The 17,097-nt window shown below is 53.2% G+C and overlaps 1 protein-coding gene across 1 annotated transcript in view; it reads left to right on the top strand.

Moving 5' to 3' along the window:
• The window catches only part of CPNE5 (copine 5), a 92,047-nt gene that overhangs the window by 59,756 nt on the left and 15,194 nt on the right, over window positions 1-17,097 (top strand). The window contains exons 10-12 of the mRNA XM_024766391.1: window positions 3,720-3,824; window positions 11,643-11,684; window positions 13,733-13,808. Coding sequence (XP_024622159.1) covers window positions 3,720-3,824; window positions 11,643-11,684; window positions 13,733-13,808 — 223 coding nt within the window. The remainder of the gene's footprint in view (window positions 1-3,719; window positions 3,825-11,642; window positions 11,685-13,732; window positions 13,809-17,097) is intronic.

Raw genomic sequence — 17,097 nt, 5'->3', positions numbered from 1 at the left:
GAAATTGTGGGTGTGTGCGTGTGCGCGTGCGTGCGTGCGTATGTGTGTGTGTGTGTGTGTGTGTGTGTGTGTGTGTGTGTGTGTTGGGGGGCAGGGCAGCAGCAGGGAGGAGGTATGTTTCAGTCGAAGGGAAAACTGATCTTTAAACGAGCGTACAAAACAAGGGAAATTAGGTACGATAATTTGCATAACAAAAGGATCCTTTGTCTCACCGTAGGACTCTTAGCAGGATTTCTTTAAATAATTCTTGTTGACTTCGACTTGATTTGAGGGAGGGAGGAAAAGGTCTGAGTAATGTTCTGGGTGCCCATGGAAATGTCCATGCAAGTCCCCTCCAGAAAGGAGGGCAGGGGCCGCCCCAGGGCTTGTCTCAGCGGCGAGGGCTGACTGGCCAGCAGGAGGGAGGGATTTGGGTTGTGGAACAGGAGATGGACATGTTGCAGAGTGTTTGCCAATGATTATTCTAGCAGAGCGGTGTGTAGGTTGGGTGGGGAGGGGGCGGGGGAGAGGGAGAGACTCGTGACTGACGCGGTGAACAGGTGGGAGGTGCTGCGCCAGGCGAGCTGTGGAAATGCAGGGGAGGAGGCAGGGAGGGGAGGACATGGGCAAAAGGGCAGGGCAAGACCTGGTTCTGCAGAACTTGGGTGGGGACCGCCCACCGCCCCCTCCCTGGCAGACGAGCTGCAGGGAACCCAGACTGTTGAAAATGGCAAAGGAGCTGGTCAGATGGGGCAGGCGATGGGGGTTTATTTTGGGGGTGAGTTTCACGTGAAGCATGGGCTGGATCTTTCTGGGGTGAGGGGACACCAAGGGCAGCTGGAGAAACCGATCCAGAGGGACCACAGGGAGTGAAATGTCAGGCCTGCCACGCCAGAAGGGAAAAGGGCAGGAAGCATCCACGGAGCACCCGTGCTCCTGGCACTGCACATACCTTGTCTTCTTCAATCAGAATCACTGGTCTGGGAGCAAGAATGTGGTGATGGAGAGCCGGGCTCGGCCAGTCGCTGCCAATCATTAACTCTAATTTTAGGCAAGTGTCTAACCGAATGGAACTTTATGTGATGGTGGAGATGTTCTGTATCTCACTGTCCCTTATGGTCGCCATCAGCCACGTATAGCTGCTGAGCCCTTGAAAGGGTCTAGTGTGACAGAGGAACTGAATTTTTTATTTCATTTCATTTTAGTTAATTTAAATGTAAATAGCCACGTGAGGCTAGTGGCTACCATTCTGGACAGTGGGGCCCTACCCTCTGCGTTTCAGTTTCTTGGTGTGTGTGATAGGGAGAATCATAACACCTCCCTCCCAGGGAAGCCATGAGGATTAAATGAGTTAATTCGGGTTATTAGAACAGGGTCTGGCAGCGTTAGTTACGGTTCTTTGGGAAGCTCAGTCACTTGCCCAGGGCTGCACAGCTGGAGGTAGTGGTCCTGGGACCGGAGCCCACATCTGTCTGACCCCATTGGTTCACACCCTCACCCCACGGCCATGTCCCGAGTGTGTGTTGAAATGAATTGAGTTGAGCTGGGAGATGACTGCAGGGACCATTTCCACACTAGGGCCTTGTCCCCCACGGCAAGTACATCAGGGGATCGAGGGGCCTGTGGATTTAGTGATGGCAAAGGGGGGGGGGGTTGGGGGAGTTTAAAGAAAGTGGTTTCAGGCAAGAGTCTGAAGCAGAAAACAGACCACACAGGGCTCAGGGAGAAAGACCTAGGGAGGAAATGAGGCTAATAGCTTAGAAGACTTGGTCAGGCAGTTTGGCTGGCAAGCGAGAGGAGCTAGAGCAGGCAGTGGTTCCAAAGAGGTGGGGAGACGGGGAGGGTCCACAGCAGGTCTGTGCGACTGTTGCAGGTGGGAGGTTAGGGCTTCTGCAGGGTGTGAACCTCCCTCCCTTCACCACCAGCTGCTGCTCCTGCCATCTCCCCCAGTCTAGGCTCCTCTTCCTGCCCGACCTGCTGCCCCAGCCATGGGCAGCTGTGGCCCCTCCTTTCCCCGTCCCCATCACCAGCTCTGGAGCGTGTGGGGAGGTCTCCCACATGTACCTCACACTCCAGTGGGTGGGCGAGAAGGAGCACAGAAGAGAAACGCTGAGCCATGGTGACAGGAATGACATTTTGACTTGAAAATTGCCAAAGAAGAAATGGCACAGGCTGTGTGGGTATGGGCGGTGCCCAGGCACCTTCCTGGGTGACCTTTCCAAGCCAGGAGGTAGCTGGGGTGGATGCTGGGAAATCTCATGGGGACAGCCCCTCCCCTGAGCTCCTCTCTGGCTTCTCGCTGCCCCTCCACGTGGCAGGGCAGGCTTCCACGGCAGGGCCAGTCAGGCACGGCATGGGGAGTGGGCAGGGGCGCTGGATCGGGGCCCAGCTGGGATTAAGCCAATTCTGCACTTTTAGTTTGCAAAGCAAGCTCATGGATTCAGACTACAAGAGCTGAAAGGGTCTTAGAGATCATCTAAGCCAGGGGCTTTAATTTCACTGGCTTGAAATGCCAGTGAGAGCTATGGAAACTCTCCTCTGAGAAATACATTTACTCATTAGTTCATTCTGAAAAAAATATTACATGAACACCTTACTAAGTGCCAGGTGCTATTCTGGGCACTAGAGATATACCAGTGAACAAGGAAGACAAACCCTTGCCCTTATGGAGCTTACATTTTAGTGACAGACTATGAAAGAAATAAGGAGAAAGACAGACCATGTCAAATGTCAAATGGTGACAGATGGGATGGAAAAAGCAGTATGGAAAGGGACTAGGATATCTCAGAGTCAGGGGACCAGGGGGCTATAAATTTTAGATAATGGTTCTCAGGGCAGGTGCTCATGTCAAAGAGATGACAGTTGAGTGAAACCTGAAGGAAGTGAGGAGGTGAGCCGTTAACATGGAAATTTGGGAGAGAGTCCTTTAGACAGGGGAACACATGAAACTCAGGCACCCAGTTCCACTGACGATTTCAAGGGTTCACAGACCCCTAAAGCCCGTCCCCAGATCCTTCCATGGATCTCAGATGAAGAAAGTCTAATAGTGGCCAACTCCCTGGGTTTACAGGTGAGGAAATAGAGGCCGAGATGGGGACAGCCTTGCTCAAGGTCACACAGAGAACAGGGGCCAGAACCACATCTTCTGACACTCCTACCTGGTGCAGGAATCCTTTTTGTAGTGTTACCAAGAAATGGCTGTCTAGGAATAAAGACGCAGATGTAGAGAATGGACTTGAGGACATGGGGAGGGGGAAGGGTAAGCTGGGAAGAAGTGAGAGAGTGGCATGGACATATATACACTACCAAATGTAAAATAGACAGCTAGTGGGAAGCAGCTGCATAGCACAGGGAGATCAGCTTGGTGGTTTGTGTCCACCTAGAGGGGTGGGATAGGGAGGGTGGGAGGGAGATGCAAGAGGGAGGAGGTATGGGGATATATGTATAGCTGATTCACTTTGTAATACAGCAGAAACTAACACACCATTGTAAAGCAATTATACTCCAATAAAAATGTTAAAAAAATAAAATAAACTGAAGTTTATGCAAAGATTTAAAAAAAAAGAATGGCTGTCTAGCTTCTACCTGGATGCTGCTAGTGACAGGCAGCTCATCACCTCACGAAGCCATTGTTTCTACTGTCTGGCAACTGCAGAGATTAACAAGCCAGCCCCTCTGGTGATCTGAATTCTGCCTCCCTTGGAGTCAGGACTGACAGACTTCCCTCTCTTCTTTGCCAGGTTCACCATCTGCCACAAGACTGAGGTCATGAAGAACACCCTAAACCCAGTCTGGCAAACTTTCTCCATTCCTGTGAGAGCCCTCTGCAACGGGGACTATGATCGGTGAGATGAGAAACTGTCCCCTGTCCGCAAGCACAGGTGCGGGGGGCACGGTCACGTTGATGAGGGCCATCCCATCAGTACAAGCGAGCAGAGCCTCCTGGAGCTGCGTGCTGGTGGCCCTGCACAGGGTGGAACTGGGGATCCCTCTGGCTCCCTGCCCTTCCCTCACCACACCCCGCCTTTTTTCCTCCCAGTCTGACTTTCCCATTGGTGGAAGCCCTCCCAGGTTGGGGGGATGGGAGGTACCAAGGATTTCAGAGAAGCCCTGGTGTGTGTTGGGCGCCCTGCCCGGAGCTCAGTAGCTGGTCTTTTCACTGTGCCCAGCGAGGGGCAGGTGGGGGCCAGATGGCGGCTCTAGATGCACGTAGAGGTGACTTGGTCCCCAGCAGCCCCAACTCCTGGCTGAGAGACTCTGGGGAGTCAGGATCCCAGGATATGCGCTGCCAGATGAGTTGCCATAAATGGGGGTGAGGGATGCAGTGCAAACAGCTCATGGAAGTTTTTGACACTACAAAGCCTACTCATAATACACCTCATCATTGTTTGAGTGTAGATTGTTGAGTATAGATACAGATACCTAGTTTCCAATCCTGACTCTGTGATGAAAAAAGCACCCTCAACCTGGGCAAACTTTGACCTGTCTGAGCCTCAGTTTCCTTATCTGTAAACTGGGTACCTAAACATCCACCTACCTTGTAGGGCTGCTTTGAAGCTCACAACCTACATGTAAGGCTCTGGTATACATAAAATACCGTTCAGCATTTCATCCACAAACGTTTATTGATGCCCTACCATGTGACAGGCACTGCACTAGATGCTGGGAAGTCAGGAGGAAACAAAACACACAGTCTTCACCCTTCACCCAACCTCTTGGAGTTTACATGCTAGTGGGGGAGGCAGACATTAATCCTATAATTGCACAAAGAAACATATAATTACAAATTGTGGCAAGTGCAGGGGGGAGAGGGGACACGTAGGATGGGAGCTGTAACACGGTATTGGTCTGTGTTAAGTCACAAGAACCCAGCCTGGTTTCCGGTGGTTGCTATAGCAGGTGGGCGAGCTGGCAGGGGCTTCTCGGGCAGGGCTGTCCAGGCAGCCCTGAGGAAGCTGGGCCTCTGCTGGCCACTCTGACAGGAGCCCTAGGGTGTCAGAACAGATACCTCAGGGCATCCTGGCTGGTGGCATTGGCATGGGCTCCCTGGCACTCTGTTCACAGTGGCTACTGACAGGGTATGTGCGGTGGGTTGAGGGGACAGGAATGAGCAGATGGATGGCCTCCAGGCACCCCTGTCTCTCTCCTGATCCAGGAGATGAAGTGGCTTCTTTTCCTGCCTCGGCTGGGACAGAAAAGCCACAGTCTGTTCCATAGGTGGTCGTTGAGCACCTACGATGTGCTCAGCACTGCGCCTCCACCTGTGTGGCATTCAAGGGAATGTAGCCGCATTTCTGTCTTCAGGGGGCGTACAGGGAGCGCAGATGTGCACACGTATATTTTAGACCGTTAAATAGTTGTGCAAAATGAGACTGGAAACAAAAATAGGCATTTCAGCCAAACAAACCCCTGTTCCGTGTCTAGCCAGGTCCTGGGGCTTCTGGAGTGGTGGGGAATGGGAGGGGTTGAAGCAATAGGGTCTAAAGGAGGCTCAGGGCAGGGTGGAAGGTTGCGGGGGCAGCGTCAGTTCCTGGGGACAAGGGATGTAGGAAAAATGGTTGGGATAGAGAGGAAGGGAGCGGAAATTCAAGGTTGGGGGATGGGAGAACATGGCGGCTCCATTCTCATAGGGGTGGAAGGAATTGGGATTTCCGACCGCACTGCCTAGAGGTTTCAGGGTTTGTCCAGCTGACCCCCTACAGCCCACATCCCAGGGAAGGCCTCCTAGGGCCTCAGAATCCAGCATTGTAAGAGGTCAGCCCAGCTCAGAGGCCTGGGCTCTCTGATCAGCCATCGGAGGAGGTGCGGGTGTGGGGGGAAGGTGCAGGCTTTGCGGAAAGCCCAGGTGGGCTCCCATCCCCCTCCCAGGCTGAGCCCTGGACTGGTTTCCCTCCAGGATGGCTGGGCAGCTTGGGCCCTCCTCCAAAGCCAGGGACAGATTAACTGTGATGTGACTGACAGTGGTGCTAATGGAGGTGTCAGGTGTGTCACACGGCCTGGTAAGCGAGCAGACCTGCCCCCTGTTGAGCCCTAGGGTCACCCACATACACAACAGCCACTCAGGAGGTGCAGGCATTTGGGAGGCCCCCGCAGGGCAGGACAGGGTGGGCCTTGTTCAGGAAAACAAGGCCGCTTTCCTCTACTTCCGAGGCACCTCTTGAAGTCTCACAGTACACATTGGGTTTAATCCAGCAGCCCTGTCTTCCAGGCCAGCCGGGCACCAGACACCGTGTTGGGTGCTGTGGACACAGTGAGCTCTCAGACCCAAGTCTCCTTCTGAGGTCGCTCCCAGGCCAAGGTGGGAGACATGGGTCATAATAATAACATCAAAGGCTCCTGTGGCACTTCTGAGGTAATTGATGTATGTGAACTAATTTATTCCTCCCAACGATTAGTACCTCTTCTGAAAAAGGTACAAATACTATCCACATCTCGTAGGTAAGGAAACTGAGGCCCAGAGAGATTAAGTAACTCACCCAGGGTCTTACTGCCAGTAGCATCAGAATCTGGACCCAAGCAGGCTGGCTCTAGGATCTGTGTTCTTAAACTCCAGCGCTCTGCTGATGAATGGTCAAGGCGTGGGGTGAGTGGGGTGGGACACTTGGAGGACAGCTCTAGGAGAGTTTGCTCAGGGGCTTGAGCAGGTCTGCTTCGAGATAGGAGGTAGAAGGAAGACTCAAAAGGCCTTGACAGCTGCCTGGATATGGGAGTGAAAGAGACGTAGAGATTATTAGGGTTTGGAGTTGGGAGGATGAGAGACGATGGTACCACTAGTGGAAATGGGAAGTGTGACAGGGAGCCAGACTGTGTGGCTATGGGACAGTTACAGTGGTGTTCTTCCCAGGGGAGAGGAGAACAGAGGTCTGGGAGTCCCCAGGAGGGGGGCTGGCAGGGGTCAGGAGTAGGGGGATGTCAGAGAGATAAGAAGGGACCAGGGGGAGGGCAGCCATAGTCAGGGAGCTGAGAGAAGAGAGTTCAAACAGAAATATCAACTTACTATTGTGAAAAAGAGGGCCAGGGGGTGAGAACCAGGGATCTGCTGAGAAAGGGCCGTTTTCTTGGAATGATGGGGGTGGAAACGAGTTAATCTTATTAAGCTTTACTGAGTCTTTAGGACATGGGCCAAATTCTGTCCTAATTGGTTTAAATACAGTATCTTATTTTGTGAGTTTAAATTTCACAATAACCCTAGAAGGTGGGTACTAATGACATGCCCATTTCACAGATGGGGAAACGGAGGACCGCAGATTATGTCACTTGCCAGGGCAAGGAGAAGGTGCATGTCCCTTCTCCAGAAGTCACTTCTGGGCTGGCCCTCTAATTTGGGGTTCCCCTGGTTTGGGGTCCCCCTGCCTTTGCTGTGTTTCCAGTCCACACAAGACCAAACCCAAGCGACCCAGCTGAGCAGAACCTGAGTCAGAGGAAGTGGACTCAGGGTCAGAATTAATCTAGCCCTCCAGTGGGGTGAAGTGGGGTGAAGGGTGATGAAAGCACTTCTCCTGCCTTCCCTGAAGTCCCCCTGCTCTGTCCTTGAATATTCTGCGACTTGAGGATTTGTCCCTGTTAAACCAAATTCCTCTGGGTCAGGCTGCTATCACTCACTCACACCTTCATGGTGAATAAGTAGGTTTTAAAAGGGTGTTAAGGGTACTGGGTCTTCACCTGGAGAAGGGAGAGGGTTCCCAGGAGCTGGGGGGCTGTCAAATCACCCAAACTTCGGCCCCCTGGATTGAACCAGTTGCTTCTCCTTTGAACACCACCACCCGCTGAGCACCGGGAGGGGCTGGGCCCAATACTATGGCTTCAGTTAGGAGTGTCTTATCCCTGGTTCACACATGCACAAGCTGAACTCAGACATAGGAACCACAGTCAGTGCAGTACAGCTGGGGTTGCACAGCACCTCTGCCATCAAGCCTCACTGCCTGGGCCTGTGAGGCTCGATGCTCTTCTTCCTCCCAGCAGCTTCTCAGAGTAATGGACTGACTCAGTTAGTTTAGGGCGAACCCCTCAAGGCCTGTCAGCCCTCGGGACTTGTAAGCATCAGGGAAACATACCTTTTCCTGTTTTCCCTGCCTGGGAGAGGGAGAGGCTCATTAGGAGCAGACCTGCAGCTCGGTTCGGAGGAGGCTATGGACAGAGCTGCTTGGTGTGCTGGGGGGCAAGCCTGGAGTCTTTGCCAGCGTCCCCCATCCTTGCTGGCCTGCTGAGGCTCACACACCCTGCTCTGTCACTCCTGCCCCACGTGTTCAGAGACCCACAGGACACTGGCTCCCTGCCAAGAGGCCTGGTGCTGCTACTGACCAGCTGTGTCTGGCTTTTGCTACTGCCTTCCCCTGCCTCTGGGCACCTCCTTCTTCCCCATTTCTGGAGATTTCGGTTCTGAGCTAATCTGACTCCCTGCAGCCATCCCTGGAGCCTTGGCTGTGATTGCTACTGGGGTGAGTTGGCACAGGAATCTCATACTCAGTGGTCTCAACCTCAGCTGCAAGTTCAAATCCCCTGAGGAGCTTTTTTTTTTTTAAATTTATTTATTTAGGCTGTGTTGGGTCTTCATTTCTGCGCGAGGGCTTTCTCTAGTTGCGGCGAGCGGGGGGCCTCTCTTCATCGCGGTGCGCGGGCCTCTCACTGTTGCAGCCTCTCTTGTTGCGGAGCACAGGCTCTTCACACACCCTGCTCTGTCACTCCTGCCCCACGTGTTCAGAGACCCACAGGACACTGGCTCCCTGCCAAGAGGCCTGGTGCTGCTACTGACCAGCTGTGTCTGGCTTTTGCTACTGCCTTCCCCTGCCTCTGGGCACCTCCTTCTTCCCCATTTCTGGAGATTTCGGTTCTGAGCTAATCTGACTCCCTGCAGCCATCCCTGGAGCCTTGGCTGTGATTGCTACTGGGGTGAGTTGGCACAGGAATCTCATACTCAGTGGTCTCAACCTCAGCTGCAAGTTCAAATCCCCTGAGGAGCTTTTTTTTTTTTAAATTTATTTATTTAGGCTGTGTTGGGTCTTCATTTCTGCGCGAGGGCTTTCTCTAGTTGCGGCGAGCGGGGGGCCTCTCTTCATCGCGGTGCGCGGGCCTCTCACTGTTGCAGCCTCTCTTGTTGCGGAGCACAGGCTCCAGACGCGCAGGCTCAGTAGTTGTGGCTCAGGGGCCCAGTTACTCCGCGGCATGTGGGATCTTCCCAGACCAGGGCTCGAACCCGTGTCCCCTGCATTGGCAGGCAGATTCTCAACCACTGCGCCACCAGGGAAGCCCCCCTGAGGAGCTTTTAACAATTCCCCTGCACAGGCTGCACCCCCAGACCAATTGATTCTGAATCTCTGGGGTGAGGCATCAGCATCAGGATTGCTAAAGCTCCCTGGGGGATCCGATGTGTAACCAAGTTTGAAAACCAGTAACTTCATCTAGAGAGGTTAGTGGCTCTGGAAGCACATTAGAATCAGCCAGGGGACTTTTAAAAACTACCTGTACCTGAGCCCTATCCAGACCAATTAAATCACGCCTTCTGGCAGTGAGATGAAAAAAAAATTCTCCCCAGTGATTTTTTTGGGTATCCAAGGCCGTGGCTATGACTGGGGTCCTCCTATAGCCTCTGAGCATGTTGGCTGTCACTGATCTACTCACCTGAGGGACTGGTGTTGGTGGCCCGTCATTGTGGTGTGCCCACGTGCCACAACTACTGAGCCCACGTGCCACAACTACTGAAGCCCACGTGCCTAGAGCCCGTGCTCCGCAACAAGAGAAGCCACTGCAATGAGAAGCCCACGAACCGCAACGAAGAGTAGCCCCCGCTCGCCACAACCAGAGAAAAGCACGCGCGCAGCAATGAGGACCCAATGCAGCCAGAAACAATAAATAAATAAAATAAAATAATAAAATAAATAAATTTATTTAAAAAAACAAAACAAACAAACAAAACTATCCCAGGTGTGGCCCAAATGCTAAAGTGGAGAGGAGGCTTTTTTTGGTTTTAATTTCTTTTGGGCTGTGTTGTGTCTCCCTTGTGGTGCGCGGGCTTGTCATTGCGGTGGCTTCTCTTGTTGCAAAGCACGGGCTCTAGGCACGTGGGCTTCAGTAGTTGTCGCTCGCAGGCGCTAGAGTGCAGGCTCAGCAGTTGTGGCGCACGGGCTTAGTTGCTCCGCAGCATGTGGGATCTTCCCGGACCAGGGATCGAACCCATGTCCCCTGCACTGGCAGACGGATTTCCAGCCACTGCATCACCAGGGAAGCCCAGGAGGCATGTTTATAGAGATCCAATGCATGCCAGGCAGTTTTACCAATTTGTCTCCACAGCTATGCTGTAGGGCCGTTATTATCCCTACTTTAAAATGATTTTGTGGCTCAGAGAGGTTAAGCGACATCTCCAGGTCCCAGTGCAAAGGGCCCAGCATCCAAGTCCACACCCCAGACACTTTCTACTCTTTCCAGATCACCAGCCTACCTTCAGAGGCCTAGATTTTATTTTTCTTTCCATAATAATTCTCCTCAGAGAGACATAGTTTTTTGTTTTTCACAAAAATTTAAAGGATTTCTCTAAATGGTGGGCTTCTATGCCTGCCCCATTTTACATTTTGGTAACAAAAATCCAGTTGCTGCACAACGTACTGGGCATCCCTTCATTTCCTGAACAGTTTCTACCCTGATGCAGGAGAATCCGCGTCCCACCCCCGTGCCCCATGGAGGCTCATCTGAAGGGAGACAGCGCCTCCTTCTGGGGGTTCTGGAACTCCAAGGCCGACTCCCTGCAGACTTGAGGAGGTGGGCCGCGGCCATGGGCCAAATGATGAGATATTCATAGAACACAGGCCTGGGCAGCCGCCTCTGTGTGCCCCACTTAGAACTGAAGGCTGGAGACCCAGCTCCCCCATGCCTCTTCCACCTCTCCAGACCCTGACCCTGCAGAGGGACCCGGGCATCTGCCCCATCCCTGGGCATCCCTGGAGGACTGCTGGTACCAAGGGTTAACCTGCAACCTCCACCTCCCTCCTCTGCCTCTGGTCTGCTAGCCTGTTGCCATAGAAACAGGCTAAAAATAAAATGGGCTCCCAAAGCCCAGCCCCAAGCTCAGGAGTCAAAACAAATTAATTAAAGCAGACAGGCTAAAATGTGAAGATAATTACACCCTCACTCAGGAGCCAGTCTGGCATGGAAAAGCTCAGCAGGCCATCCTGAGTCAGGACCCCTGGGTCCATCCCTGACATGCGGGGTAGCTCCCCACCACTCAGACTCCTTGAACCCCAGGGTCCCACCAGGAGAGCCCACCCTGCTTAGGCCTTGGATCTACGGAGTACCACACTCACACTCTAACGGCCCCACCCCTGATAAACTGCAGTATGGCTTCATGCTGGGATCTGTGCCGCATCTGGGGCGGCCAAGAGAAGGTGGGGTGACCTGAAGTCTGAGGCTGCCTTTCTACATCTTCCCTGAAATTCAGGGAAGTCCCAATGCAGCTTTGGAGCTGCCTCTGTCCCTAAGACCTTTAAAGGCTTCAAGATAGTTCCTTTGTCTCCTGGGCTGCTGCCTCTTCACCGAGGGCCCTCAGAACCAGGTGGGTGTTCCTCTATCCCCTTTTGGCCCAGGAGCGTGAGAAGGGCACGCAGGTGGCCCCATTCTCAGGCTACGCAGGTGCTGGGTCAAGTCCATCCCACCATGGGCCCTTTGCCTTACAGGACCATCAAGGTGGAGGTATACGACTGGGATCGAGATGGCAGGTAAGCTGGCAGAAGGACAGAAGGTGAGCAAGGAGGGGGACAGCCCCTGGGAGGAAGGTGGATCTTGCCCTCTCATGGAGAGAGCTATGCCCAGGTCCCCACCCATGGCAGCTTGGGGGGTGAGGGGCCTGGGTTTCCTGTGAAGGGACCACTGCCTCGGTGGCTCATCCGTGCCCAGCTCCACTGAGGCACCAGAGGGCCTGTGTCCTGCAGGACATGGTGCAAGGGGTGTAAGAGGCCTCTTTTCCTCAAATAGCTGCCTAGCGGCCAGCCAGTGTCTAAAGTCTCCCCACATTTGGAAGAATGTAGGATTTTCTGAAATGTGCATGTTCTAAGGTACAGGCAGATATTAGTGACCTCCTGAGCATTCATGACCACGTTCTCTGTGTGAGGCTAAGCATCGTGTGGTGACTGAAGTGCAGAAGATGGGCTTGGCTCTCAGAGACTCCCTGAAATCTAGCAGGAGGCCCTTGACTCCTCAGAGGGGGAGCAGGGCTGACGGAGTGGGATATGGGAAAGGCGAGCATATGAATGGACCCCGGAGCGGTAAAGCAGAGCCTGAGTAGGGCTGAGCCTAACCTTGGGGAGGCCAGGGGCTTCCTCTTCTGTGTATCTAAGTGCCCCCAAGGAGCCAGTATCACTGGGAATTCATAGACGAGGACCAGAACAGGCCTCTCACAACTTTAGTAGAACCCTCACCGGCTCCTGCTTGTCTGTTGAACCAAATCCAAGTATGTCATACTTCCTGACTTTTGTGAGCCCTCCATCCTGTGGTGCTACCAGGGGGGTCATAGAGGGGCTTTAAGCCCTCTGATCTCCACTGGTGCCTATCAAGTCTGTGACATGGATGGGGGATGCCGTGAAGGGCTGTGCAAGTACAGCTCTAAGTTAGGCCGGAGCTCCTTCCAAGGAGCTCACCTGCCCAACACCTTCCTATAGAGAAACTCTAGTGCCAACACTACTCTACCAGCTCACTTTGTCCCCTCCTCTCTTCGCTTTAACCACATCACAGGCAAGTCAGCTTCAGGCTTCCACCCACGATTCACCTCATCACCTTACCCTGGAGTTCCCCATACCGTTCCTTTACCAGGGAAGCTGGAGACAGCTACCAGATGCCATGGGGTCCCACCATCAAGGAGCTCATAGTCTGAATGCTGAGAGCTGTAAATATGTAGACAAAAGACAGTGTGGACTCAAGGTGGGGCAAGGCCCCAGGGGTACCTCCTGGGCATCACACTCCAGCAGGCATTCCTGGCCAGCATGTTAACCACTGCCCTCTATCAGGGAGAGTGGTGGCGAAAGGCAGCCAACCGCAGGGCAGATGGGAGTTCTGCTTTGTACAAGGTTTTGCTGCACTTACTGTCAACACATGCTTGTGGGGCAGAGATGCAGAAGGTGTAAACACTGCAGAAAACACCTCAAGCTGCCTGGACGGACCTAAAGCTAATTGTCTTTTCAAAAAATGTTATTGGAAAAATGTCAAGTGCACAGAAAAGTAGAGAGAAGAGTTTAATGAACACTTTAAGCCTATCACCTGAATCTAACAAGTGTAACATGTTGCCATAGTTGCCTTATGTATGTTTTGATGTAGTTTAAGTTACAGTGCATGGCATTTTTACCTCTAAATAGCTCATTGAGAATGTCTAAAAGATAAGGGCATTTTTCTAAATAACTACAAATGTCATTATTGCACCTGACACATTGAACAATAATTCTTGAATACCATCTAATATTCATTTCATGTTCAAATTTCCCCAGTTGTCCCCAAAATACATACTATTGCTCATTCGTTCAAATAAGAATCCAAGTATTAGAAGTGGGTCCTATTCTCCAGGACCCTGCTCTTTGCTGGGTGTCTATTGGGTTTCTTGCTCCATGGGTGACACTGGACTCTTCCCAGGGGCCCACCCTCTCTGCTGGTGTGTAACCCTGGAGCAGAGGCCCCGGCCAGAACTGAGAGCCAGGGGAAGGGACATGAGAGGCGGGGGGATGAGCAGAGGCAGCGCACAGCCTGGGTCTCGCGGTTCAGCAGCAACTTTCCCTTGCAGCCATGACTTCATCGGGGAGTTCACCACCAGTTACCGGGAGCTGGCCCGCGGGCAGAGCCAATTCAACATCTATGAGGTGAGGCAGACACCTGAAGGCTGGGGTTTGCTCTGACTATATGTAGCTCCCAGTTGCTGAGGACTAACAGTGAGCCATGGCTGGGGTTTTTTGTTTGTTTGTTTTTTTTGCGGTACGTGGGCCTCTCACTGTTGTGGCCTCTCCTGTTGCGGAGCACAGGCTCTGGACGCGCAGGCTCAGCGGCCATGGCTCACGGGCCCAGCCGCTCCATGGCATGTGGGATCTTCCCGGACTGGGGCACGAACCCGTGTCCCCTGCATCGGCAGGTGGACTCTCAAGCACTGCGTCACCAGGGAAGCCCGTGGCTGGGGTTTTTGCATGTTCTCCTGTGAGGTGGGTGTTAATGTCCCATTTCACAGTTAAGGAGACTGAATCGCAGAGAAGTGAGGGGACTTGACCAAAGCCCAGTAAGTGGCAGAATCAAGAGGCAAACAACCTAAGCTTATCTGACTCCAGATCATTGAGTTATAGTGCCCCCCCCCCCCACCCCGAGAGAGCTCTTCCAACAAGGAGGGGGAATAGAAGTACAGGTGGGCAGAAGGTGGGGAACAGTATCAGAAGGTTCCAGGCCCAAGACCTGAGGTCCTGAGTTCAGGTAGCCTTCTGCCTTTAATCAGAGCAGTCTCAGGGCCTGCAGAATATCTTCTCTTTTCTGGAAGGAAAGAGAAGAACAGGAACCAGGATACCTCCATCTAGACCAGAGAACCTTGGACAAGACACCCAATCTCTCTGGAGATAATATCGTCTGCCTTCCAAGGACACTTTCTACTGCTGAGCCTTTGCCTGTGTGTGTGCTCCCTCTCAGGATACCCTCCCACCTTCCACATCTAGTTCAGGTCCTACTCCTCTGGTGACCTATCTATTTTCTCCCACTTATGAACTTCATGGACAGCATAGTTCATGCCAGACCTACTGAACTGCAGATACTTATAACCCTAATTTACAGCCCAGGGTTCATATCCTGACTCCACCATGTATTAGCCATGCGACCCTGGCTGAGTTCTTGCCCCACTCTGTGCCATGCACACTGAGAATTAAATAAGTTACTAGAACAATGTCTGGCCACTAGTGAGCATTACGTCAGTGCTATCTCCTAGTTTCATCTGTTGAGCGCTTGGGTGCCAGGAGATTTACATTTCACAACCATCCTACAAACTGGGTCTATCCTTACATCACTCAGCTAGAGCTGGCTTTGACTCCCATCTCTGAACCCTAATCCCTGTGTGCATCCACTCCCTCAACCTGTATCTCTGTTCTGAGTGGGCAGGTCTTGTGTTCCAACTAGACTGAAGCTCCCCAAGGGCAGACAAAGTGACAGCCCTTCCTGTTGCCCTGGTCGCATTGGCCTGGGCCCTCCTGGGCACACAGTAGGTGCTTATTATACATTCACACTGAATTCAATTGAACAAGGCTATTTGTGAGAAGGGAACGTGATGGATTTCTTTGAAAGAGCCATGATCCCCATAGTTAATTGCTTTGCTTTTTGTAAGGACAAAGGACGGAGCTGTCTCTGTCCCCTCACCCAGGCAGAGAGAAGCACGCTCCGTCTTTGGACTCATTTTTTTTTTTTTTTTAGCGGTACGCGGGCCTCTCACCGCCGCGGCCCCTCCCGTTGCAGAGCACAGGCTCTGGACGCGCAAGCCCAGCGGCCATGGCTCACGGGCCCAGCCGCGCCGAGGCATGTGGGATCCTCCCGGACCGGGGCACGAACCCGTGTCCCCTGCATCGGCAGGCGGACTCTCAACCACTGTGCCACCAGGGAAGCCCTGGACTCTTTTAAGGACATTTTTAGGGAAGTGAAGGGAAGGGGTCAGGTCTCTTGGAGTTTGATTCTAAGGATGCTTGACAGGCTCAGATGAGGCCACGATCTCTCAGGCTTCAGTGACTTGTTTTCTCAGTCATTGGTCCCTGCCCCCTTGCAATCAATGAGAGAAACTGCAGCGCTGGCAAAAAGAAGTGCTGTCTTTACACATCTGAAACGCCATCAGGTAGAAAAGGAATTAACTCTGGCAGCCCCGGGGCAGGCCTTGCACCATGGAGGGCATCCCTGGGAGGCTGGTTTGGGCTCAGGAAGGCCCTTCTAGAGTCAGAAGTGCCTGAAGAGAGAACAGGCTTCTGCCAGGAAAGACCCTCATCTCAGGCCCCAGCATCAGCCTGGGTGTCCAACGCATATGCCCAGCTGTCTTCTGGCCACTCCTTAGACTCAGCCTTCCCAAACTGAATGCACTGGCTAAAGTCCCTGCAGCCCTCCTCTCCCCCTGGCCAGCCAGCTCCTCCTCCTGTGTTGTCATCACAGCGGCCATGGCACCTGGGGAGGCATCCTTGACACCTCCTGCCCCTCATCCCACACCCAGTCCATGACTGAATCCTACTCCTCCTGCCACCTAAATATTCTGACATTTGTCCCCTTCTTTCCCGTCTACCCCCACTGTCACCGTCTCCCCTGTGTAGGGGCTTTGTGACAGCCCCATAATGGCCTTTCTGTCTCCTTCCGTCCTCCAGTCAGTAACCCAAATACTCCTCCAAAATTGTAATTGACCACATTGCTGCCCTGCTTAACCCCCGACTGTGCATGTCACCCACTGCCTCTGCCTGGTTCGCACAGGGGAGGGGGGAGACTCCACACCAGCTGAGATCCTAAAGGGACCTTTACCTACAAGGGGAGTCCAAGCTCCTTCACACGGGTGCCATGCCCCAGTGACCCGCAGTCTATATGCAACCGGGGGGGGGTGCGGGGGAGGGTGTGTGTAAGCAGCCATATACATCACAGCTCTAGGAGCCCCTACGGTCTAGCCCTGTCCGCTTCCCTCTACCCATCCCCACTCTCAGCCCCATCATGCCATCTGAGGCTCTCTGAACTTCCATGCTGTCTCAGTCTCTGTGGCTTCATTTGTGCTGGTGCCTCCCTTGGGGTTCCCTTTGCTGTTCTTGCCTCAGGAAGCCCCCACCTGCACACCCACTCTACCCCAGGGTCTGAAGTGGATGCCTCTCCTTGGTGCTCCTGCTCTACCCCCCACCCCACTCCCATACCTATTACCTGTTTATCATACTTCCTGCCCGCTCAAAGACCACGATGTCCTCAGGAATGGGGGCAATGTCTTACCACTGTATCCAGAGCCAGCACAGCTGCTGGTCCTGGGAGCCCCTCAGTGCCCCTTGCACAGGAGGGCAGACCCCACACCTGCCCTGGAGACCCTGGGGATGTGAGGAGAGGGAGAGGAGGAGGCTTAGAACTCCAGCTCAGGAGTTGGGAGGTTGCTAGGCTGGCCCCTAGGGGGTGCAGCCGCTT

The sequence above is a fragment of the Neophocaena asiaeorientalis genome, unplaced genomic scaffold (assembly GCF_003031525.2).
Source record: "Neophocaena asiaeorientalis asiaeorientalis breed wild unplaced genomic scaffold, Neophocaena_asiaeorientalis_V1.1 scaffold46, whole genome shotgun sequence".
Lineage (NCBI taxonomy): Eukaryota > Metazoa > Chordata > Mammalia > Artiodactyla > Phocoenidae > Neophocaena > Neophocaena asiaeorientalis.
The sequence above is the reverse complement of the archived record's forward strand: the minus strand, read 5'-3'. Positions and strand labels throughout refer to the sequence as shown.